At 41.0% G+C, this 24427-nt stretch overlaps 1 protein-coding gene across 14 annotated transcripts in view; it reads left to right on the top strand.

The window, feature by feature from the left end:
* LRCH3 (leucine rich repeats and calponin homology domain containing 3) overlaps positions 1-24427 on the top strand; it is a 121584-nt gene that overhangs the window by 69528 nt on the left and 27629 nt on the right. For 13 of the 14 annotated variants that reach the window (XM_080656639.1, XM_080656640.1, XM_080656633.1 and 10 more), the window contains 6 exons: positions 5578-5671; positions 7843-7960; positions 11700-11848; positions 16360-16436; positions 20489-20525; positions 23051-23200. In XM_080656639.1, coding sequence (XP_080512765.1) covers positions 5578-5671; positions 7843-7960; positions 11700-11848; positions 16360-16436; positions 20489-20525; positions 23051-23200 — 625 coding nt within the window. The remainder of the gene's footprint in view (positions 1-5577; positions 5672-7842; positions 7961-11699; positions 11849-16359; positions 16437-20488; positions 20526-23050; positions 23201-24427) is intronic. The other variant, XM_080656642.1, reaches the window with a different exon arrangement.

The following is a 24427-nucleotide window of genomic DNA, read 5'->3' as shown; positions in this document are numbered from 1 at the left end:
CTGTTTGCAGTAGCTTTTCTATTTGAATGGCCTATTCTGGCTCAGACTTTAGTCCATCCTAAAATCTCTCAAACAAGGAGCTGCTGGCGTTAGCCTGCCCCATGCCTCTCTATAAGAGGGCCCAGGCCTGGCACTAACAGCAGCTTGTCTTGCTTCACAGCTGGGCTTCACCTGGGCACTTTCAAGCCCAACACAAGTAGCAGGCATCTGCAGATAGCTCTGTAGCTCCTACCAGGTGGCCCCAGGCAGGACACAGGCAGTGGCTGACTTTGCACCTCCCAGGAAGCTGCAGAGCCAGTGCACCCTGTGGATAGCTTCAGACCATGCCAGATTACAACTCTACACATCCATGAGTGACACACTCAATTGGCAGGCTCAGTGAGCACCCACTGAAGCAAGTCCTGCTCCATAGGGGTGTCTCTTGCACAGCAGCTCTTTGCAGCTAGTCCTTATAGCCTGTTGGCGTGGGGGTTAATTCCTCTGAGCGATGCCAACAGCAATCAAGGCTCAACTACAATAAGACAGTGCACACAGCCCATATACAGGCACACCCAGAGTGCCCAACTCAGGTGCCTGGGGAAGCTGAGCCCCTGGGCCCTACAAGACACCTACTACACAAGGCCATTCTACCAATTCCAGGAGACAGCAGCTCTACCTAAAACATAGAAACAAACATGGTAAAACAGCCAAAATGTGGAGACAAACATGTCACAAATGAAAGTATAGGAGAAATTGCCAGAAAAAGAACGAAATGAAATGGAAACAAGCAAATTACTAGATATAGAGTTCAAAACAATGGTTATAAGGATGCCTAAAGATCTTAATGAAAGCTTCAAGGGACTTAGTGAGACTTTTCTTAGTGAGAACATCAAAGACATGGAAAAGGACCAGTCAGAAATTAAGCATACACTAACTGAAATAAAGGATAACTTACAGGAATCAACAGTAGAATAGAGGTTGCCAAGAATCTAGTCAGCGATTTAGAATATGAGGAAGCAAAAAGCACCCAATCAGAAAAGAAAAAAGAATATTAAAAATATGAAGATAGTTAAGGAGCCCCTGGGACAACCTCAAGCATACCAACATTCACATCATAGGGGTGCCAGAAGGAGTAGAGAGAGCAAGAAATGATAGGCAGCAAAATCTCAGACATCTCTTGTAGCAAAATGTTTACAAATACATCTAGGGCAATAAAAGAGAAACAAATGGGACTACAAAATAAAAACTTTCTATACAGCAAAAGAAACCAACAAAATGAAAAGAGAGCCCACTGCATGGAAGAACATATTTGCCAATGATATATCCAATATGGGATTAATTTCCAAAATATTTAAGGAACTCATACAACTTAACAAAAAGGAGACAAACAATCCAATTAAAAAATGGGCGAAGGACCTAAGCAGATACTTCTCCAAAGTAGACATACAGAACGAAGGCCAAGAGACACAGGGGAATATGCTCAAAGTCACTAATCATCGGAGAGAGGCAAATTAAAATGACAATGAAATATCATCTCACACTGTCAGAATGGCTATCATCAACAAATGACAAATGTTGGCAAGGATGTGGAGAAAAGGGAACCCTAATACACTGCTGGTGGGAATGAAGACTGGTGCAGCTACTGTGGAAAACAGTATGGAGTTACCTCAAAAAATTAAAAATGGCCCTAACTGGTTTGGCTCAGTGGATAGAGCGTCGGCCTGCGGAGTGAAGGGTCCCAGGTTCAATTCCAGTCAAGGGCATGTACCTTGGTTGCGGGCACATCCCCAGTAGGGGGTGTGCAGGAGGCAGCTGATCTATGTTTCTCTCTCATCAATGTTTCTAACTCTCTATCCCTCTCCCTTCCTCTCTGTAAAAAAAAATCAATAAAATATATTTTTAAAAAAATTAAAAATGGAACTACCATTTGACCCAGCAATCCCACTTCTAGGAATACCAATATAACCTAAAAAACCCGAAACACCAATCAGAAAGAATATATGCACTCCTATGTTCATAGCAGCACAGTTTACAAGAACTAAGATCTGGAAACTGTCCAAATGCCCATCAGCAGATGAGTGGATAAAAAAAGCTGTACATTTACACAATGGAATACTACATGGTGGTAAAAAAAAAAAAAAATAGAGAGAGAGAGAGAAGGAAATCTTATTTGCAACAGCATGGATGAACCTGGAGAGTATTATGCTAAATGAAATAAGCCAGTTAGAGAAAGATAAGTGTCACATGATCTCACTCATATGTGGAATCTAATGAACCAAATAAACTGAGGAGCAAAATAGATCCAGAAACATAGACGCATGGAACAGACTGACAAATTTCAGAGGGGTGGGGGTTGGGGAGAGAGATTAACTGGGACACTTACTGGTATATGCATATGTGCATAGCCCATGGACACAGCCAATAGTGTGGTGAAAGCCTGGGATGGGGGAGTGTGGGGTGGAGGGGGTCATTGGGACAAAAAAAAAAACAAAACACAAAGGGGATATTTGTAATATTTTCAACAGTAAAGAAAAATATAAGTAAAAAAAATATAAGTAAAAAAAAAAAGAAGAAGAAGAAGAAGAGCTTAACAGACAAGAACAAGCTAAAGGCGTTCATTAAGACCAAACCAGCATTACATGAAATGTTGAAGGGTCTTCTTATTTTTTTTTTAATCTTTGTTGAAAGTATTACATATATCCCCTCTTTTCCCCCATTGACCCCCTCCAGCCTGCCCCACCCTCCACCCCAGGCCTTCACCACCTTGAAGGGTATTCTTTAAGAAGAAGAAGGGGGGGGGGAGATCAAAATATAAACAAAAAATGGCAATAAATACATATCTATGAACAATTGAATCTAAAAATCAAAATAAACAAGCGAGGCATCTAATGAACAAAATAAACTGATGAGTAAAATAGAACCAGTGGCATGGAAACATGGAACAGACTGATGAATCTCAGAGGGGAGGGGGGTGGTGGTGGGGTGGCAGGAAGAGATTAACCAAATAATTTATATACATACTAGAGGCCCGGTGCATGGATTTGTGCACCGGTGTGGTCCCTTGGCATGGCCTGTGGGGATCGAGCTGAAACTGGCAGTCCAACGCCGCCTGCTGTTTCTGCCTGCTGCTCCAGCTCATCCCAGCCCCACTGCACCTGCCGCAGGCTTGTACCCAGTCAGTCCTGATCAGGAGAAGTTCATGCTGCCACAGTGGTGCTCGCCAGCTGTGAACCCTGCCCCTGGTGCCCGTTGGTCAGCTAAGCGGCACTCCCACTGTGGTAGCGCACTGACCACCAGGGGGGCAGCTTTTGCGATGAGTGTCTGCCCATGGTGGTCAGTGCGCATCATAGCGACCAGTCAACCGGTTGTTCGGTTACTTAGACTTTTATATATATCGATATGCATTACCTATGGACACAGACAATAGGGTGGTGAAGGCCTGGGGCAAGGCAGGAACCAGGTGGAGGGGGGCGCAATGGATGGAAAAAAAGGGGGACATCTATAATACTGTCAACAATAAAGATTTTTTAAAAAGATCATTGATGTTACATTTTAAAATGGGTAAAAGAGCCTGGCTGGTGTGGCTCAGTGGTTGAGCATGGACCCATGAACCAAGAGGTCTCTGGTTCAGTTCCCAGTCAGGGCACGTGCTAGGGTTGCGGGCTCGATCCCCAGTGGGGGGCATGCAGGAGGCAGCTGATGGATATCTCTCTCTCATTGATGTTCCTCTTTATATATCCCTCTCCCTTCCTCTCTAAAATCAGTAAAAACGTGTTTAAAAAGAATAATAAAATGGGCAAATGATTTAAACATTTCACAAAAGAAGATAAATAATGACCAATAACCACACAAGAAGATACTCAGCATCACTAGTCATGAGAAAAATACAAATTAAAACCGTAATGAGATAATACTTTACCTCCACCAGAACACCTGAAATTAAAGACTGACAATACAAATGTTTGCAGCTTGAACTCAAATAAGTTGTTGGTGAGACTGCAAAATGATATAGTTCCTTTTGAAAACAGATTAGCAGGGTGTTATTTTTGTTAAGTTAAACCTACACTTATTATATTATTCATTCATTCACTCCAGGATATTAAAAACATCAATATTTTCACTGTCATAATGCTGATTTTTTTAAAAAATATATTTTATTGATTTCTTACAGAGAGGAAAGGGAGAGGATAGATAGTTAGAAACATTGATGAGAGAGAAACATCGATCAGCTGCCTCCTGCACACCTCTCACTGGGGATGTGCCTGCAACCCAGGTACATGCCCTTGACCGGAATCGAACCCGGGACCCTTCAGTCCACAGGCCAACGCTCTACCCACTGAGCCAAACCGGTCAGAGCCATAATGCTGAATTTTAAAAAAAGTACATATAATTTCATTTTTATGAATTCTACAATACTACTGCCATAACAACCAACCAAAATTTCAGAGGCTTAAACAAGACAAATTAATTATCATACAGTTCTGTAGGTCAGAAGTCTAAATATTGGTCTCCTTGGGATACTGGCAAAGCTGCATTTTCTTCTGTAGGCTCTCAGTAGGATGCATGTTCTTGCCTTTTTGAATGTTTAGAGGCTGTCTGCATTCCTGGCTCTTGGTCCCCTTTCTCCATCTTCAAGCCAGCGTTACACCACTATGACCTCCTCTTCTGCCCCCCTCTTCAACTTTTAAGGACCCTTGTGATTGCAGTGAAAACCCTTTCAGATAATTCAGGATAATCTTTCTATTTTAAGGTCAACCAATTAGCAACCATATTTCTATCTGTAACTGTAATTCCCCTTTGCCATGTAAAGTACAGATTCTAAGGATAAAGTCTTGGGCATCTTTGCAGACCATTAATGTAAGGTGAAAAAAATCAAAATGGTGATTGCACACAGTGGTGGGATGAGAAAAATTGACAGGGAAGGGATGGATGTGTGGCAATTTTCTGGCAAAATAGAAATATCCTATATCATGATAGAGGTATATGTTATTATAAAGATGTATTTATTTGTCAAAAGTGCACAGCAAAGGTGAGTGTATTTCAATGTATGTAAGAGTACTATTAAAAGTAAAAACAAGCCGAAACCGGTTTGGCTCAGTGGATAGAGCGTCGGCCTGCGGACTGAGGGGTCCCGGGTTCGATTCCGGTCGGGGGCATGTACCTTGGTTGCAGGCACATCTCCAGTGGGAGGTGTGCAGGAGGCAGCTGATCGATGTTTCTCTCTCATCAATGTTTCTAGCTCTCTATCCCTCTCCCTTCCTCTCTGTAAAAAATCAATAAAATATATTTAAAAAAAAAAAAAAAGTAAAAACAAATCACAGGGCATTGGGAATGGATGGAGGAATAGATGAAACAAGGATGGCAGGATGTTATTTTTGAAGCTGGTAACAAGTACCTGGGAGCTCATTATTATGTTTACTCTGTTTTAATTTGGAATTTTTCATATTAAAAAATTAAAAGAATGTTCATTTAGTTCTAAATAGTTAAGCCCCTAAAAGCCATGAAAATGTTTATTTGTAAAATTGAATCTGATTTATTTCAAATGTTAATTTTAAAATACCAAACTTTGCAGTAATAACTAATGTCTCTTTTTGGCAGCCATGAAGAACTATACTCAGGTCGCCCTTATGGAGCCCTTGATTCAGGTTTCAATAGTGTTGACAGTGGTGATAAGAGATGGTCAGGGAATGAAGTAAGTGTTCATTCTGTTCTTCATGTTATAACTCCTGATTAAGAGAAAATCAAATGATGAAAATGAAAGATTTCTTAGTTGGGTTCAATTTCTCATTACATCAAATATACAGAAAAACCAAAGGAAGGGTATAAATTCCATATAGTCATACCATCCAAAAATTGTTTCTTCACTATCTTTTTACCATGTGTGTTTTACATGTTTGTTACCTCAGTGTCTTGTATAAATAGTTTTATATCCTAGAAACCTAAGCAAGAACTGAGCCAGTTACAACTGATGGGTAAAGAAATGGGAACCTTAGTAAAGAATATCCACATACTCAAGATAAATGACTTTCTTAGCCAATTATATCAGATTTCTCTTTTGTTTAGTTATTAGTGCTATATTTTCTCTTTTTATAAATTACTAAAGTATAATATTTTAGCTACAGATTGGGTTAAGTGATTAAGTACTATTCATAACATCATTTCATTAGGAGTCCAAAGCAAATTAATTTCCGGTGTGCAATGATTTGTAAAATTACTTCTGTATTTATGTGTGAGTCGGTATGTACATAATTTTGGCTCTATCCATATCCTCCTATATAATAAAAGCCTAATATGCTAAGTGTCCAGTTGTCCGTTCAACCAATCAAAGCATAATATGCTAATGATATGCTAAGGCCACTCAACCACTTGCTATGACGTGCACTGACCACCAGGGGACAGACGCTCCAACCGGTAGGTTAGCTTGCTGCTGGGTCCGGACGATCGGGACTGAGTGAGACAGACTGGATACGCCCTGGAGCCCTCCTGCAGCCCCTCCCCAGCTGGCCAACCTCCCGCATCCCTCCCCGGCTCTGATAGTGCACTGGTGGGGTCCCTTGGCCTGGCCTGCGCCCTCTTGCAATCCGGGACCCCTCAGGGGATATCGGAGAGCTGGTTTCAGCCCGATCCCGCTCAACACAGAAGCTGCCCCCTAGTGGTCAGTGCGCTCCCACATTGGGAGTGCTGCTCAGCCAGAAGCTGGGCTCACGGCTGGTGAGTGCAGCGGCAGTGGCGGGGACCTCTCCCGCCTCCGCAGCAGTCAGACATCCCCCGAGGGCTCCCAGACTGCGAGAGGGCGCAGACCGGGCCAGGGACCCCCCTCGCCTCACAAGTGCATGAATTTCGTGCATCAGGCCTCTAGTAGATACATATATGTAAATACTTTAAGTTCATGTACATATGTATACAGGATGGGGCAAATGTAGGTTTACAGTTGTGAGTACACCAAACACAGAGTTTATACTTCTACTAGAGGCCCGATGCATGGATTTGTGCACCGGTGGCATCCCTTGGCCTGGTCTGTGCCCTCTCGCAATCCGGGACCCATTGAGGGATATTGGACTGCCGATTTCGGCCCATTCCCCACAGGCCAGGCCAAGGGACCCCATTGGTGCATGAACCTGTGCACTGGGCTGGTTTGGGCCCAATTCCTGCAGGCTAGGCCGAGGGACCCTACCGGTGCATGAACCTGTGCACCAGGCCTCTAGTATGCATATAAGATCTTTAGTTAATCTCACCCTCCCCCTTTCCCTCTGAGATTCATCAATTTGTTCCATGATTCCATGCCTATGCGTTGAACATCTGCTCCCTGGTGGTCAGTGCGCGTCATAGCTACCAGTCAAACAGTTGAATGGTTGTTTAGGCTTTTATATATAGAGATTATTTATTAATTATTGAGTTATTTTCCATATGATCAACTATAAACCTACTTTTGCCCCCCCCCCCCATATTTATAGTCATACATACCCTTCTATACCACCCGAAGATATGTTTTTTATAGATCTGAGAGACAGAGAGAGAAACATTGATCTGAGAGAGAACCCAGTGATGGGACCCTCAACCTCAGTATATGCCCTGACCAGGAATCTAACCCGCAACCTTTTGGTATATGGGATGACGCTCCAACCAGCTGAGCCACCCAGCTAGGGCCATTTTAACCATTCCTAAGTGTGCATTTTAGTGGCATCAAGTACATTCACATTGTTGAGAAACTTTCACCACTATGCATATCCAGAACTTTTTTGGGTATTTTTTTCTTAAATATACATTTTAATGAGTTTATATTATATGCATGCTTTTAAATGCATGGATAATAAATCTAAAATGTAGAATGATACTTTTTAATATTTCTGCTAATTTTTTAAGCCTACAGATGAATTTTCAGATCTACCTCTTCGAGTAGCAGAAATTACTAAAGAACAAAGACTACGAAGAGAAAACCAGTACCAAGAGAATCGCGGCAGTGTAGTAGTAGCAAATGGAGGTAAATATAATTCCTGATGACATTTGAAGGCTTTATAATTATTCTGAAAAATTGTCTTTTTCACACCTACTCCTTTGGTTTGCGTATCTATAGTTTCTTCAACTCTTCTTTTAAAGACTTTCTCTTATATGATTGGGGAAAAAAATGTTTTCTGTTGGGATTAAATTTCAATTTCTCTGTATTTTCAGGCTTTCAGTTAAAATACGGTGCTTCTCTCTTATCTTTTTTTGGGAGGAAACTTTATTAACGACAGTTTATCTGGATTAGATTTTTGTTAATCTTAATTTAACCAGAATCTTCTTTTGAAGTACTAGTCTCCTTTCAAAGATTCTTTTTGTGGTTATTACTTTACCTCTTTTAGGGATTCACTGCTATTCTTCATTACCTTTTCTTTCATCTGGAATTTCCTTCATCTGCTCTTCAAGGGCATCTGAATCTGAGTCATCCTTATTCTGATATTTTAATATTTGTGATTTAAAATTTTTTTAATTGTATAATTGTTTTTATAGTTCATTAACAGACAGAACTCTTTTTGCTTGTATTTCTGTGGCAGACTTGATTTTCTTATTCTACTCAATATTGCTTTAATTTGAATTTTTAAATTTTGAGAGTTAGCTATAAGGGAGAAATGACTTTGATTTTCCAGAAATCCATTGTATTATCTGAGAAGAGGTTTAATTTCTGACTCATTATTTCAATAAGTGGTTTGCTATCTTTTTTTCCTACCATTTTATATTCTTTTTTTACTCCTGTTATTTAGCATTTCATTCATATTTTAGTAGTTTTCTTTTTAATCTTGCTTGTATATGTAATAATCTTTCTCATTGATTCATTTTATCCTTAAAATAATGTCTATATCTGTGCTGTCCAATATAGTAGGCACTAGCCACATGTGGTTATTGAGCATTTGAAATGTGGCTTTTCTGAATGGAGATGTACTATAAGTTTAAAACAGATTTTTGAAGACTTTCCATGAGAAAAGGAATGTAAAATAATGTTTTATATTAATTACATGTGGTCATGATAACATTTTAGATCTATTGGACAAAATAAAATATATTATTAAAATTAGTCAACTTTTCTTTTGACTTTTAGAAATGTGGCTACTAGTTAATTTAAAATTACATATGTGGTTTACTTTTGTGGCTTACATTCTATTTCTCTTGGACAGTGTTGGTCAAAATAGTATGAAAAATGATATTGCATTCTTGGGAAGTAGTAATAAAATGAATTATTTATTTAGTCACACAAGTTGTAGCACATTGGGAAAAAATGCATTTATGTACCTGTTTCTAATGTGGGTGTAGACCTTTACATCCTTTTACCTATTAATATAACTAGTAACTCAAAATTTATTTTTGTATTAACTTCAGTTATGGATATATTTAGAAATAATTGAATCAGAAAACTAAATTGAGAAGTACACTTCTTCAAATTTATTATTCCCAGAAACTGCAACTTTTAGCCAGCTTACAGAATATCACACAATAATAGCTGGGATTTAATACATCTCCAGAGAAACGATCTTCGTAGCAAGTATTTTTTTTTTCTAGCATGCCATTTTAATTGGATTTTTAAATGGCTACTTTCTAAGCTTAAAAATAATGGGGTACTCCCAAACTTATTAGAAGAAACTAGTGGCCCGGTGCACGAAATTCGTGCACGGGGCAGGGGGTGTTCCCTCAGCCCAGCCTGTATCCTCTCCAATCAGGGATCCCTCTCCCAATCTGGGACCGCTGGCTCCTAACCGCTCACCTACCTACCTGCCTGCCTGATTGCCCCTAACTGCCTCTACCTGCCTGCCTGATCGCCCCTAACTGCCCTCCCCTGCAGGCCTGATCTTGCCCCAACTGCCCTCCCCTGCAGGCCTGATCTCACCTCCAACTGCCCTCCCCTGCCGGCTTGATCTCGCCCCCAGTGGCCCTCCCCTGCCGGCCTGATCTCGCCCCCAATGGCCCTCCCCTGCCAGCCTGGTTGCCCCCAACTGCCCTCCCCTGCCGGCCTGATCGCCCCTAACTGCCTCTGCCTTGGCCCCCACTACCATGGCTTTGTCTGGAAGGAAGTCAGACGTCCCAAAGATGGCCGGTCGACCTGGTCTAATTAGCATATTACCCTTTTATTAGTATAGATAGATTATATAAGATATGATTGCCTAAATGGGGTTGGGGGGAGCCTTTTTCAGCAAGAGGAGATGCTATTGGTAGACAAAAATACATAATCCCTAAATCTGGACTGATAGCCAGCCATATCACTATACTGCCAAACCGGTCATTAAAAAATTGAACCACTTTCTTATACCTTACACCAAACAGCTGTTGCCCTTAAAACTCCTCCTCAGCCCCCACCTTAGGTTCTGCCTTCGCAGTTCACCCAGATTTGGTTCTGATTGGTCAGTTTCTATGCCAGTCAGCGTCAAAAGCTCTGCCTCCTAGGCAGCCATTGGCTCCTCGCAGTTCACCCAGATTTGGTTCTGATTGGTTGGTTTCTATGCCAGTCAGCGTCTCCAGGCCTGATCAGAGAGGCAGGGCTGACAGCAGTCTCCGCGGCTGCTGGTGAGGCCTGGAGAGAAAGAGAGGCGCAGCTGCTGGCAAGGCCTGGGGAGAAAGAGAGAGGCAAGGGCTGATCAACAGCTGCCACGGAGGCTGCGGATCAGACCCTGCTTCCCTCTCCGGGCCTGATCTTCAGCCCCCTCGGCAGTCAGTGCTGGGTCGCCGCGCCGGCACTGACTGCAGGACTGACTTGCGGTGTTCAGTCGTCAGTTCGGTCGTTTTGGACGTTATGGACCCTGGCTTTTTATATATAGATATAATGATGTGATTTTATACTTTATTTGTATACTTCGCCTCACCCCAAAACATTTATAGAATAAAAAATTCCCCAAATGATTTTCTTCTATCCACAAACTGCTATAAATATCTACAATGCTGACCTCTAGAAAATCATTTTTAAATAGAAAATCTTTGTTCGGGTTTTGGACAGCAGTTACAGGAAGGGAAACAGTAGTCAGTATCTATTTCTTTATCTCCAAGTTCACTTTCCTCCAGTCCTTTCTCTTTTCTTTTAAATTGATTATGTTAGGTTTTCTCCCTCCCACCTCTTCAAAGAGAGGTATGATTACACCCCAAATCTAAAACTTGGGGAAAGAACCTAAAAGAAGATGTACCATCAGATGTTTAAAAATTATTCTTTCTGCCCTATCTGGTTTGGCTCAGTGGATAGAGCGTCGGCCTGCAGACTGAAAGGTCCCAGGTTCGATTCCGGTCAAGGGCATGTACCTTGGTTGCGGGCACATCCCCAGTAGGGGGTGTGTAGGAGGCAGCTGATCGATGTGTCTCTCTCATTGATGTTTCTAACTCTCTATCCCGCTCCCTTCCTCTCTGAAAAAATCAATAAAATATATTTAAATAAAAATTATTCTTTCTTTCTTTGTATCAAAAACTCAGACTGTCTTATTTAAACCAGTAAAGAGCTATCCAAGGAAAAAATAAATATTAGAGGTCTGTATTCTAATACTTATCAATTACTATATGCTTTAGTGAATTAGGACTAAGATTTTTCTGGAGCCCATTTTTGTAAATGGCCATGGACTAATAATAAAGGCTTACATAATTTAAACTTCTCATTTCTTCCACTTTCAGAATAGAAAATGTTAGGGAAAAGAAAAAAAATGCAATGTAATGTCTTTCATTAGCTATCTAATTTGAATGTTTTTTTTCTGATGTGTGTGTGATGGGGACAGTGGAACATGATCTGGATCAAATTGACTACATTGACAGCTGTACTGCAGAGGAAGAAGAGGATGAGGTGAGACAACCCAAGGGCCTGGACTCAGACAGCCTCAGTTCACAGTTTATGGCATATATTGAACAACGGCGAATCTCTCATGAGGTAGTACACATATTTAAGCCTAACTATGTTGCTACCCCCTAGTAAAAATAATTTATGGTAGTATTAATTTCTGTCTATCAGTGATTTGTTGGTTTAGGCCTTATTATTTGTTTTATTATGTTCAGTTCCAGTTTCATTACTGAATTTTTCAGATTCGTTTTTAAAAATCAGTCAATAGTCTCAAATAGGGTTTAGGTTTATTTTCTAAATAAAAAGACAGATTTCAGAATTTTTAAAAAAGAATTTAAAAAGTCCTAAGAGTATTCTATGCCTTTGAAGAAAATGCAAAGGAATGTGATGCTTTTAATTGTTGTTCTTACTGCTTTTTTATTGTTACATATTGATAAATCATAGTTTGATCAGTAACTAAGGATTGAACCAAACCGATGACTTTCGGAGCAACATAGAAACTTAACCATAGAATTTGTATAACCATAGAATTTGAGCTTAATGATATTGGAGTTTTATGCTCAGTCACACAGAATGTAAATTGTTTGCCAATAAAATTCTTGGATGTCTCTTATACTGGAGCATTGAGTTGCCTTATAAAACAAACGAGCATTCAGTCCACTGCAAGAGCTGTGCCAATTCCCCAAAGGTCTCAAGGAGAAATAGCATTCTTCAGTAAATCTTGTCAGCATAATAAAATGGCTCCACTTTAGTTTGTGTGTTGCTAATGTCTGGTGTTGATCCCAGGTTCTGAGAAGGAGTTATTGAGAAACACTTGGGCCTTTTTGGAGAATGATGAAATAGAGAATAATCATTTCAAGTGGGACATGTTAGGGAGTGATATTATCATTCTTTTAAATATTCCTTTGGTTTTCCTATCTGAAGGCTTTTGAACACAGTATTTTTGTTGGTATTCAGAAGGCACTCTTGTATTTAAAGTTGAATAAAGTTATATAAATCAGAGTCCTGCAGCCCAGAGATATCAGTGTGTTCAAGGTGATTAATGGAACTACTTGTGGTTCAGGCTATAAACATCCCTGCTAGAACAACTACTTTATAATAAAGTTAAAATCAACAGTGCACACTATAATCTTTTTTTAAAAATATGTTTTTATTTATTTTATAGTGAGAGGAAGGGAGAGGAAGAGAGAGAGAAACATTGATTAGAGAAAAACATTGATTGGCTGCCTTCTGCACTTCTCCATCTGGGGATATACCCTGACTGGGAATCAAACCAGCAAACTCCCAGTGCATGGTTTGATGCTCAACCACTGAGCCACACCAGCTGGGCAACAATGAACACTATAATCTTAAATCCTTTTTGTTTTCTTAAGGTCTCTTTGATTATTTTATGGTTAATTGGACTGTATGAATGAGGTATCTCTACTAAAAGTGATAATGTCTATTACTCTACTGGTGAAAAATTGTAGTACCATTTCTTCAATCCATTATATTGGCCAGTTTGTAATAATATGTTTTTAATTCTTGCTTCCTATTATGTATGGCAATCTTTATGTCTGTCATAAGGCTCTTTATGACTTCTGTTTCATAAAGCTTTCTAAAATTTGGCATCTATAAAAATATGATGAAGCAACCCTGGCTGGTGTGGCTCCATTGATTGAGTGTTGTCCCATACACCAAAACATTGCAGGTTTGGGATCCGGGCACATACCCAGGTTTCAGGTTCGATCCATGGTCGGGGTGTAACCTATTGATGTTTCTCTTTCTTTCTCTCTCTCTCTCTCTCTCTCTCTCTCTCTCTCTCTCTCTCTCTCTCTCTCTCTCTCTCTCTCTCAAAGCAATTTAAAAGAAAAACATTTTTAATGTGATGAAGCAGTATTATTTTAGATGGTTTAATAACCAGTGAAGCCCTAGCCGATTTGGCTCAGTGGATAGAGCGTCAGCCTGCGGACTGAAGGGTCCTGGGTTCGATTCCGGACAAGGGCACATGCCTGGGTTGCGGGCTCAGTCCCCAATAGGGGGTGTGCAGAAGGCAGCCAATCAATGATTCTCTGTCATCATTGATGTTTCTTTCTCTCTCTCCCTCTCCCTTCCTCTCTGAAATCAATAAAAATATGTTTAAAAAATAATCAGTGAAGCTTTTTTATGTTCTTGAATACTATCTGAAAATGGATTAAGATACTAATCTATTTGAGATTTTAAACACTCTGCTATTACTTGATTTTATTATAAATCTCTCACATATATAGAAGTATGATAAAATAGGGTATGACTTACAGAATATGACTTTTTTAAATTAAACCAATGTCATATACATTTTGTTGTGAAAATTTCATCTGCCTCTTGTAATAATTTTAGATAATTGTAGTGTAAAACAGTGATAAGTCACTGATGTTAACATACTGGGAGAGATTTTTGTTTATTTTTTAAAAATCCATATTCACTGAAATTAGAATAATGATTCTCTTGTCAGGATTCTAAATTTATATCTCATTTTATATGATTCTCATGCCCAGACTTTAAGGGGGTCAGCTTTAGTTAGCCCTATGGAATAACTCACCAAAGATATTCTAGTCATGTGTGATGTACCTATTTCTTGGAGCTAGACTAGTTTTACATTTGAGTTTTAGATACACTTTTTAGATACGTTTTTTTTCCCCTTCAACAATATACATTTTTATGATTATTTTTGGTGTTGAAATAAGATTGTATTGTTTCTATAGATTTTCATTTGACAAAATACATTGCTGTGATAACCTGCAATTTTCTCCCTTTGTAATTTTTTTTCAGTATGTAGCCCATATTACTTGTCAGTTTAATTTTCCTCAGTAATGTTTTTTGAAATGATATTTACCCTTTAGTTTATAAATAAATTAAATTGTCAGTATTTCTCTTTTAATTAATATTTTGCCAAAAAAGAAATTACTTTTTTCTTTATCTTGATATCCCTAGGACTATATAGATGACAAACACGAGTAACAATTTGTGATGATGAAAAATTAAAGAAATGTGATCTGCCAAATAAATTCTTCATTACTAGAAATATTCAAAAGAAGCTGAGTAAAAGTTAGGGCAGGTTAGGTAGGAATTTCTGTGGATGGAAGTTTGTACTGGATGACCTCTAAGATCCTTTCCAATGCTAATATCATTCATTTATATTGCATGTCCACTATAATTTATATAATACAGTGAGAAGGATATCTACTTTTTTGAAAATACAATAAACATTTTTGGATTATGAGTAGTTTTGTGTTTACCAAAGCAGTAAGATAGCCTATAATCCTTTAAACATAAAAATTCACATTTGAAAATTTTGTTATAATATTACTAGAGGCCCGGTGCAAGAAATTCGTGCACGGGGGTGTGTGTAGTCAGAAATGGGCAGTCAGACATCCCTCTCACAATCCAGGACTGCTGGCTTCCAATTGCTCGCCTTCCTGCCTTCCTAACCGCTTCTGCCTGCCAGCCTGATCACCCCCTAACCACTCCCCTGCCAGCCTGATGGATGCCTAACTGCTCCCCTGCCAGCCTGTTTTCCCCTAACTGCCCTCCCCTGCAGGCCTGGTCACCCCTAACTGCCCTCCTCTGCAAGCCTGGGTCCCTCCCAACTGCCTTTCCCTGCAGGCCTGGTTGCCCCCAGCTTCCCTCCTCTGCCAGCTTGGTCACCCCTAACTGCCCTCCCCTGCAGGCTTGATCACCCCCAACTGCCCTCCCGTGCTGGCCATCTTGTGGTGGCCATCTTGTGTCCACATGGGGGCAAGATCTTTGACCACATGTGGGCAGCCATCTTGTGTGTTGGAGTGATGGTCAATCTGCATATTACTCTTTTATTAGATAGGATAGAGGCCTGGTGCACGGGTGGGGGCCAGCTGGTTTGCCCTGAAGGGTGTCCTGGATCAGGGTGGGGGTTCCCTTGGGGTGTGGGGCGGCCTGGGCAAGGGGCCTGTGGTGGTTTGCAGGCCGGCCATGCCCCCTGGCGACCCAAGTGGAGGCCCTGGTATCTGGGGTTTATTTATCTTCTACAAATGAAACTTTGTAGCCTGGAGCAGAGCCAAGCCTTCTGCTTGCTCCGTGGCGGCAGCCATTTCTATTGGGATTTATGTATCTTCTATAATTGAAACTTTGTAGCCTTAAGCGAGGCCTGGGCCGGCCAGGGTGTGCAGAAAGCTTGGCTTCCTCCATCACCGGGTCAACCCTAGCCTTCTGCTCTTTCCAGCTCCGTGGCTGCCACCATTTCTGTTTGGGTTTATGTATCTTCTATCATTGAAACTTCGTAGCCTTGAGTGGAGGCCTAGGCCAGCAAGGGCAGGCGGAAAGCTTGGCTTCCTCCATTGCCAGGGAAACCCAAGCCTCCCTCCTGCTCTCTGTGGCCGTAGCCATCTTGGTTGGGTCTATTTCCATATTCGCTCCTGATTGGTTTGTGGGCGTGGCTTGTGGGCATAGCGGAGTGATGGTTAATTTGCATATTACTCTTTTATTAGCTAGGAAATATTTTTTAGTGTAATATATATATTCCTAAATGTCAAGTTGAATGTGAACTGTGTAATCACGGTGTTCTGGATATATATTTAAATTGATTTATTTCTGCTTTTTTGGTGTAGAGTTCACCAATAAAGCCAGTACCCATGAGGGAGTTTCAAAAAATAGAAGACATAAGAAGATATTCACATCAAAACAGGTTTGAAAAACCAATTCTATTCATTTTTTTCTGTCTTAACACTCAATAAGAAGCATGAAATGATTTTAGTTTTATATAGATCTGTGTATAATGAAGACATTTAGATACCGTGTGTTTTAGACACTCTGTATTTAGAACTGCGTGATAATGTGCCTTTGTGCTCATGTAATAGCAAAACAAGTAAAATTGATTTATTTTTTTCTCAATTCACATCACCTAAAGCATTACCTAAACAATTATTTGATTTGAAGATAGTTAATAACAATGAGATTTTTATGGTGATAATCTGGATTTATCCATAAAGAAAGCTAAATGAAATTCTCAGCCTTTGTTTTTTTGCTTCCTCTCTGTTTTTATGAACTCCTAAAGCAGTAGGCTTGGCATGTCTATTCTTAAAACAATAGTATATTTAGTATGTAGACGTGTCATACATAGTTCTTTACTTATGCTTGACAGGATATTATAGTTTAGGGGACTGAGATATAGATGGATAAAGAAAATGGGGAAAGTAATTAAAGAAATTTATAACTTGGCCTTTTATAGTCTCATCAGTCAGTTCATAGTGATTTAGTTAAATTTTGTATCTTTGAAATTTATCTCAAAATGACTTTTTAGTTGCCATGTCTACTTCTACTGAGGGTGTAGTGTTCTAAGATTACAGTTCAGAGATTTCCTATTACATTTTCCCACTTTGAATGGACCTAGACTCTATCTCCTGGCCCTGTTAGTTCCTATATTTATCACAAGTAAAGCTCAATATCTCTAGGATTTAGTATAAACCCTCAAGGTGAAAGCCAGCTTTTTAGCCCAGTTGCCTTATGTATTGGTTTCTAATGGGTATGTAACAAATTATCATAAATTTAGCAGCTTAAAACACACCCATTTATTATATCACAATTCTGCCAGGTAGAAATCTGTACAGGATTTCCTTGGTTCTTTGCTTTGAGTCTCACAAGGCTGAATCAAGGTATTGCCTGGCCTGGATTCTTATCTGGAGACCCTGGGGGAGAATCCCCTTCTGGGATTATACAGGTTGTTGGCAGATTTCGTTTCCGTGCAGTTGCAGACTAAGGTCCCATTACCTGGTTGGCTATCAGCTGGGAGTCATTTTCAGCTTCTAGAGTCCACCCACATTTCTTAGTTCATGGCTCCTTCTATATCAAGCCAGCAGTGATGGACCAAATCCTTCTCACATTTTGAATCTCTCTGATTTCCCTTTCTGCTGTATCTCACAAACTATGTTGCCTTCCTCTTTTAAGGGTCCATGTGATTATATTAGGCCCACATGGGTAATCTCCCCATTTTAGGTCAGCTGATAAGTAACTTTAATTTCATCTGCAAAGTCCTTTCAATGTGCAATGCGTTCACTGGAGTAACACCAGATGTGGGGATCATAGGGGCCAAAAATCTATTAAACCTTAATCCAGAGTTCCTATACTTACTGATTTTTATAATCTGTGAATTCTTTATTTTCATGGCACTTCAGCAGTGTATTTTAAAATACTGTTTCATTCAACATTTCAGTTGTTTCCATTGGAAGAATCATTCAGAGTGTGTAATCTGCCACAGTGCTAGAAACTGAAGCCATGATTATAATCCTCCCTCATCCACAGGGGATTGGTCCCAGGACCACTTCGGATTCCAAAATGTGCAAGTCTGAGTTTGCTCTCCATATCCCCGGGTTCCACATTGGGAGATTCAACCAACCATGGATTTAAAATGTTGGTTGAGCCTGGCCAGTGTGTTTCAGTGTTTGAACGTTGACCCATGAACCAAGAGGTGACCAGTTCGATTCCTGGTCAGGACACGTGCCCGGGTTGTAGGCTCAATCCCCAAAAGGGGGCATGCAAAGGGCTGCCAATCCATGATATTTCTGTCATCAGTGTTTCTCTCTCTTCCTCTCCCTTCCTCTCTATCTTAAAAAAATTTTTTTTTCAATAAAAACATATATTTTAAAAATGTTGGTTGAATCCTAATGCAGAAGCCACAGATACAGATACAGAGGGCCAACTATACTTTGAATTAGGTGTTTCCAATCACTAGACCATAATATAATCTTTGAATGGGAGCTTAATAACCAGTTAAGCTCTCAGATCAATGCATACAGTTGACCATTGAAAACCATGGGTTTGAACTGCACAGGTCCACTTGTACATGTTTTTGTTTGTTTTTCCCCCAATAAATACCTATACTGTTTTTGATTCACAGTTGGGGGTCCACAGATGTGGAAGACCAACTTCATGCACTGATCTACGTCATTTTACATAGGTGACATGAGCATCTGTGGATATTGGTATCGCTGGGGGTGGGGGCTAGAACCAGTTTGCCAGGGATACCAAGGGACAGCTAAGTTTTTGGTGTGTCAAAAGTTATACTCGGGCCCAGCCAGTGTGGGTCAGTGGTTGAGTGTCGACCTATGAACCGGGAGGTCACGGTTCGATTCCTAGTCAGGGCACATGCCTGGATTGCAGGCTTGGTCCCCGGTAGGGGATGTGCAGGAAGCAGCCAATTAATGATTCTCATCATTAATGTTTCTATCTCTCCCTCTCCCCTCCTCTCTGAAATAAATAAAAATATACATATTTTTTAAAAGTTACATGCAGATTTTTAACTGTGCAAGGGGGTGGGGGTTGATATTCCTACCTGCCACATTGTTCAAGTGTCAACTGTACTTCATTTTTTCAATTGGGTATTTTCTCAGTATCTACGTGCTACTTCTATGTGCCAAGTACTTTTCCAGGTATTTGGAAACAGCTGTAAACTTTAGTCAAAGTTCCCATCCTCATCGCGCTTATATGCAAATGGACTTAATAATTAGAACCTACAAAACAACATCACCTCTAACTACTGGCAAGTTCAGGCTACCAAGACCTGTCTTAACCAAAATATCAGTCCTCCAGTTATAAAGACTCAAAGGAATTGAGTCAGTTTAACAAACTACTACTTGTGCATTAGTCATTGCTGAAAAGAAAGTTGCTTACTTTCTCCTCCCAATTCTCCTTCCTATCCCTTACCCTCCATGTACATTGCTCCCCACCTACCCTTTCCACACACACATAGTACCTACCTGCCTGGAGAATAATAAAGGTAGGGGGATAGATTATGATAAATTGTTAAGTATTTTATAGTTATTTGCCAAGATGGATTAAATAAATGTAAAGTCAAAACTAACAAAAATTATAGTTTTTGAAAGTGTTTACTTATCTAAATGTCATTTTAGTTCAGGAGAGGTGATAGTATCACGCTAAGTCTTGTAAAGTTTATTAATTTATATTGGAAGCAATATAGAATTAAAAACTATTTGGCTAATAATCATAGTTTAAAATTTCAGGTCCTAACTGTCAAAAAGTCACTGTTGCAACATTGTTAGTTTTAAAGACACAGTTGAGAAACAGAGACTTGAAGCACCAAGTCCAGTTCAGGAAAAAGATAAATACCAAACTATAAGAATTAACACTGATAAAACTGAGAAGCAAGTTTTACTATTTTTTAAGCATTAAATCAGGTTTCATCATTTTCTTGAAAATAAAAACCAAGAGTATCTTACTTTTGCTCTTAAAATTGCTTTGTCAATTGAAAATGGCAGTTGGAGTTCTTTGCAAGTACAGTTACCAGGTTCTGTAGTATTCCAGATTTCTGTTGATAAATTACTTTGTATATAAAACGATCTCCATTTATATGTATCTTGTTTCAATCATGGTGGTAAAGAAGATAACATTTATGTTATAAAAAAATGATACTGTTTGAAAGTGATCTCAAATAATTGTATTATCAGCCTTGGCTGATCACAGACAGTTGTTAGATGTCTATAACTTGATCAGTGATATCATCATGTGAAACATGAGTTGAAGACATCAGGTAGTCCTGTAGCTTAATTTAATGACTTGGGCTCAAGTTTACAAAATTTATTTAGCCTTTTAAGTGCTCACTAGACAGTTTGCCTGCTGATTAATAGAAAGCTACATTAACAATGAAGTTTCACTTGTCTTTTATATATCTGTCTCTCTTATCAAAGAGGGTTTTTTCTTTCTCCTTTTTCTTTTCTGGGTCAGGGTTCCAGTTGGGCCATCTTCTTCAAGTCACAATCAGGTAAAAAAATGTTTTGTTTTAGTTTTTATTGTTTTTAAACTAAGATGGTTTTCCTTTTTTATAATACTTAAGTTACTATTAATTGCCAGATATCTGTGAACTTCACTACCTGTCTCCTCAGTCATACAGTTAATATAATATGTACACCTGCTACTTGCTAACAGTGTTTTTAGGTACCAGACAGAAAATAAATCTTTATTTTATATATCCCGTTCCCTGTGGGATTGGGCCTAAACCGGCAGTTGGACATCCCTCTTGCAACCTGGGACTGCTGGCTCCTAACTGCTCACCTGCCTGATCGCCCCTAACCACCTCTGCCTGCCTGTCTGATTGCCCCTAACCCCTCTGCCTGCCTGCCTGATTGCCCCTAACCTCTCTGTCTGCCCGCCTGATCGCCCCAACTGCCCTCCCCTGCCAGCCTGATCTCAACCCTAACTGCTCTCCCCTGCCTGCCTGATCTCCCCTAACTGCCCTCCCCTGCCGGCCTGATCTTGCCCCCAACTGCCCTCCTCTGCAGGCTTGATCTGGCCCCCAACTGCCCTCCCCTGCAGTCCTGATCTCACCCCCAACTGCCCTCTCCTGCAGGCCTGATCACCCCTAACTGCCTCGGCCCCCACCACCATGGCTTTGCCCGGAAGGAAGTCGGACATCCGGAAGATGGCCGGTCGACCCGGTCTAATTAGCATATTACCCTTTTATTAGTATAGATAGATTATATAGGATAGGATTGCTTAAGTGGGGGACGGGGGGAAGCGTTTTTCAGCAGGAGATGCTCTTGGCAGACAAAAATACATCATCCCTATATCTGGACTGATAGCCAGCCATATCACTATACTGCCAAACCGGTCATTAAAAAATTGAACCGCTTTCTTATACCTTACACCAAACAGCTGTTGCCCTTAAAACTCCTCCTCAGCCCCCCACCTTAGGTTCTGCCTTCGCAGTTCACCCAGATTTGATTCTTATTGGTCAGTTTCTATGCCAGTCAGCGTCTCTGGGCCTATCTCTGGACCTGATCAGAGAGGCGGGGCTGATCAGCAGCCACCCCAGGCTGCTGGTGAGCGGGCTAAACTGCTGACCTCTTGGAGAGAGAGAGGCGTGGCTGCTGGCAAGGCCTGGAGAGAGAGAAAGGCAATGGTTGATCAGCAGCTGCCACAGAGACTGCAGATCAGACCCTGCTTTTCTCTCTTTCCTGGCCTCGCCAGCAGTTGCAGCAGCTGCTGATCAACCCCACCTCTCTCTCTGAGAGGTCAGCAGTTCAGCCCACTCGCCAGTCCCCACCCATTTGAGCCTGTTGCACATACAGCCTGGCATTCGGTCGTTCCTTCAGTCGTTTTGGATGTTACAGACCCTGGCTCTTTATATATCATATATAATAAAGAGGTAATATGCAAATTAAAACTCATGCCCTCACAAGATGGCTGCCTATGACCAGGCCGGTGGGGGGGGGCAGTTAGGAGGGGGCAGTTGGGGGCAACCAGGCCGGCACGGGGGGCAGTAAGGGGTGACCAGGCCAGCAGCAGGGGGCAGTTAGGGGCGACCAGGCCGGTGGCGGGGGGGCAGTTAGGGGCAGGCAGGTAGGCAGGCAGGTGAGCGATTAGGAGCCAGTGGTCCAGGATTGGAGAGTGTGCAGGCTGGGCTGAGGGGACCCGCCCAAATTTCATGCACCGGGCCTCTAGTCTACACTAATAAAAGAAATAAATGCGTAAGATGCAAATTGACCGTACCTTTGCGACACCCACCAGCCAATCAGGAGTGAGTATGCAAATTAACCCAACAAATATGGCGGGTTAATTTGCATATGCAGACGCCGAGCGGCCGTGGCGGGGCGGGACACAGGCGTTCCGCCCCGCCCCAGCCGCTCCAGGACTGTGGGCAGTGTGGGAGGCAGAAAGGCAGCTCCAGCTGGAGCGAAGGCAGTGCCCACACCCAAGGGAAGGAAGGCCCATTCTTGCACAAATCTTCGTGCATTGGGCCTCTAGTATAGATAATAAAATGCTAATATGCAAATAGACCAAACAGTGGAACAACCGGTCGCTATGATGTCCACTGACCACCTGGGGGCAGACGTTCAACGCAGGAGCTGCCCCCGGGTGGTCAGTGTGCTCCCACAGCGGGAGCACCGCTCAGTCGAAGCCGGGCTCACAGCTGGCGAGCACAGCGACAGTGGCTGGAGCCTCTCCTGCCTCCATAGCAGCACTAAGGACCCCTCAGGCGATGTCTGCCTGCCAGTGTGGGGAATGGGCCTAAGCCGGCAGGCAGACATCCCCCGAGGGGGTCCCAGACTGTGAAAGGGCGCAAGCCGGGCTGAGGGGGACCACCCCCTCCCCTGCACGAATGTTGTGCACCGGGCCTCTAGTAGTACATATAAGAACACAGTGCAAAAATGAGAGAAAAAATAGCAATAAACACATTTAAAGAAATGCTAGGTGACTTCAAAGTTAAAGTTGGGTCAGTAGTAGTTCCCTAAATGGATAAGTTGGTCTTTATCCCCACTTGCATATGCAAACTGATTTTTGTTTCAGCTATCACATACAGATTTGGAACTTCATCAGAGAAGAGAACAATTAGTAGAGCGCACTAGGAGAGAGGCACAGCTTGCTGCCCTACAGTATGAGGAGGAGAAAATAAGGACCAAGCAGATTCAGAGAGATGCTGTCCTGGACTTTGTCAAAGTGAGTCCTTTGAATTCATTTAATGATATTCCTAAAGTTTCTTAGAAGTGTTTATTTGTTTTGCTGAAGCTATCAGTTTTTATTGTCTTAATTAAAAGGTCGACGTTTTTTTCTCATATAAGGAATCTTGAGTAAATTCTAGTAGTGTAATTTTCTCCTATTTGTGATTAGATTAGTTGTCCTCGTGTAGATAGGCCTAAGGACAATTAGAAGTTATGATCTTGCTCTTCTTGCTCTTAGGACATCAGTCTCTTCCTCTTAATTACCTATCACTTTATTATCCAGCTGCCATTCTCTCAATCTCTAGTGCATTAGTTATGAAAATGAAAGAGCCATGCAAATATAAACTGTTGTTATCTAACCTATGTACTTTCCTCACTCTACCGAATACCAAAAATTTGAGAGATTCACAGGCCTCTTTAGAGTTATCTTTCCTTTCTGTTCTCTCCATACCTACTCACTTAACAACTCCTGTTAATACTTCTTTTTTCCCCCCTAACGTTTTACAGCCTCTGTAGTTGCTTCTAAGCCTGGTTCATTTTTTGCCTGTATTGCTTAAGTCTTCCTGTTCTGAAATCACCTTGGATTTTTTTCCATAATTAAATAATTGTGTATTTTTCTTTGTTTAATATCTGTCTCTCCCATTTATCTGTAAATTCCATGAAGACAGGGACCATATCTGTCTTGTTTATTCACTGCTATATCCCTAGATCTGAGCAAGTCTAAGCCTGTAGTAAAGCTCAATAAATATTTGTTAAATGAATGACTGAATGAATGAATCACTTATGTCCTCCCAAAGTTTTCTCTCCTGTGTTTCTTAACTCTAGCCAAAGACCATCTTCTTTAAGTATCATCTTCATGATAAATTCTTTTTTTTTTTTTTATTGATTTCAGAGAGGAAGGGAGAGAGAGAAACATCAATGATGAGAGAGAATCATTGATCGGCTGCCTCCTGCATGCCCCCAACTGGGGATCAAGCCCATAACCCAGGCATGTGCCCTGACTGGAATTGAACCCAGGACCCTTCAGTCCGCAGGCCGACACTCTATCCATTGAGTCAAACCGGCTAGGGCTTTCTTTTTTTTTCCTAAATGTATCATCCTATGATGATGATGATCTCTCATGCTTGAGAGGATGATAATTTGCCTAAGGTTAAATACTCAGCTAGTATGTGGCAGAGGAAGGATTCTAATCAAGACAAGCTGAACAGAAAATGGAAATAAGATT

This window comes from Plecotus auritus, assembly GCF_963455305.1.
Source record: "Plecotus auritus genome assembly, chromosome: 2".
In the NCBI taxonomy this organism is placed as follows: domain Eukaryota; kingdom Metazoa; phylum Chordata; class Mammalia; order Chiroptera; family Vespertilionidae; genus Plecotus; species Plecotus auritus.
The sequence above is the reverse complement of the archived record's forward strand: the minus strand, read 5'-3'. Positions and strand labels throughout refer to the sequence as shown.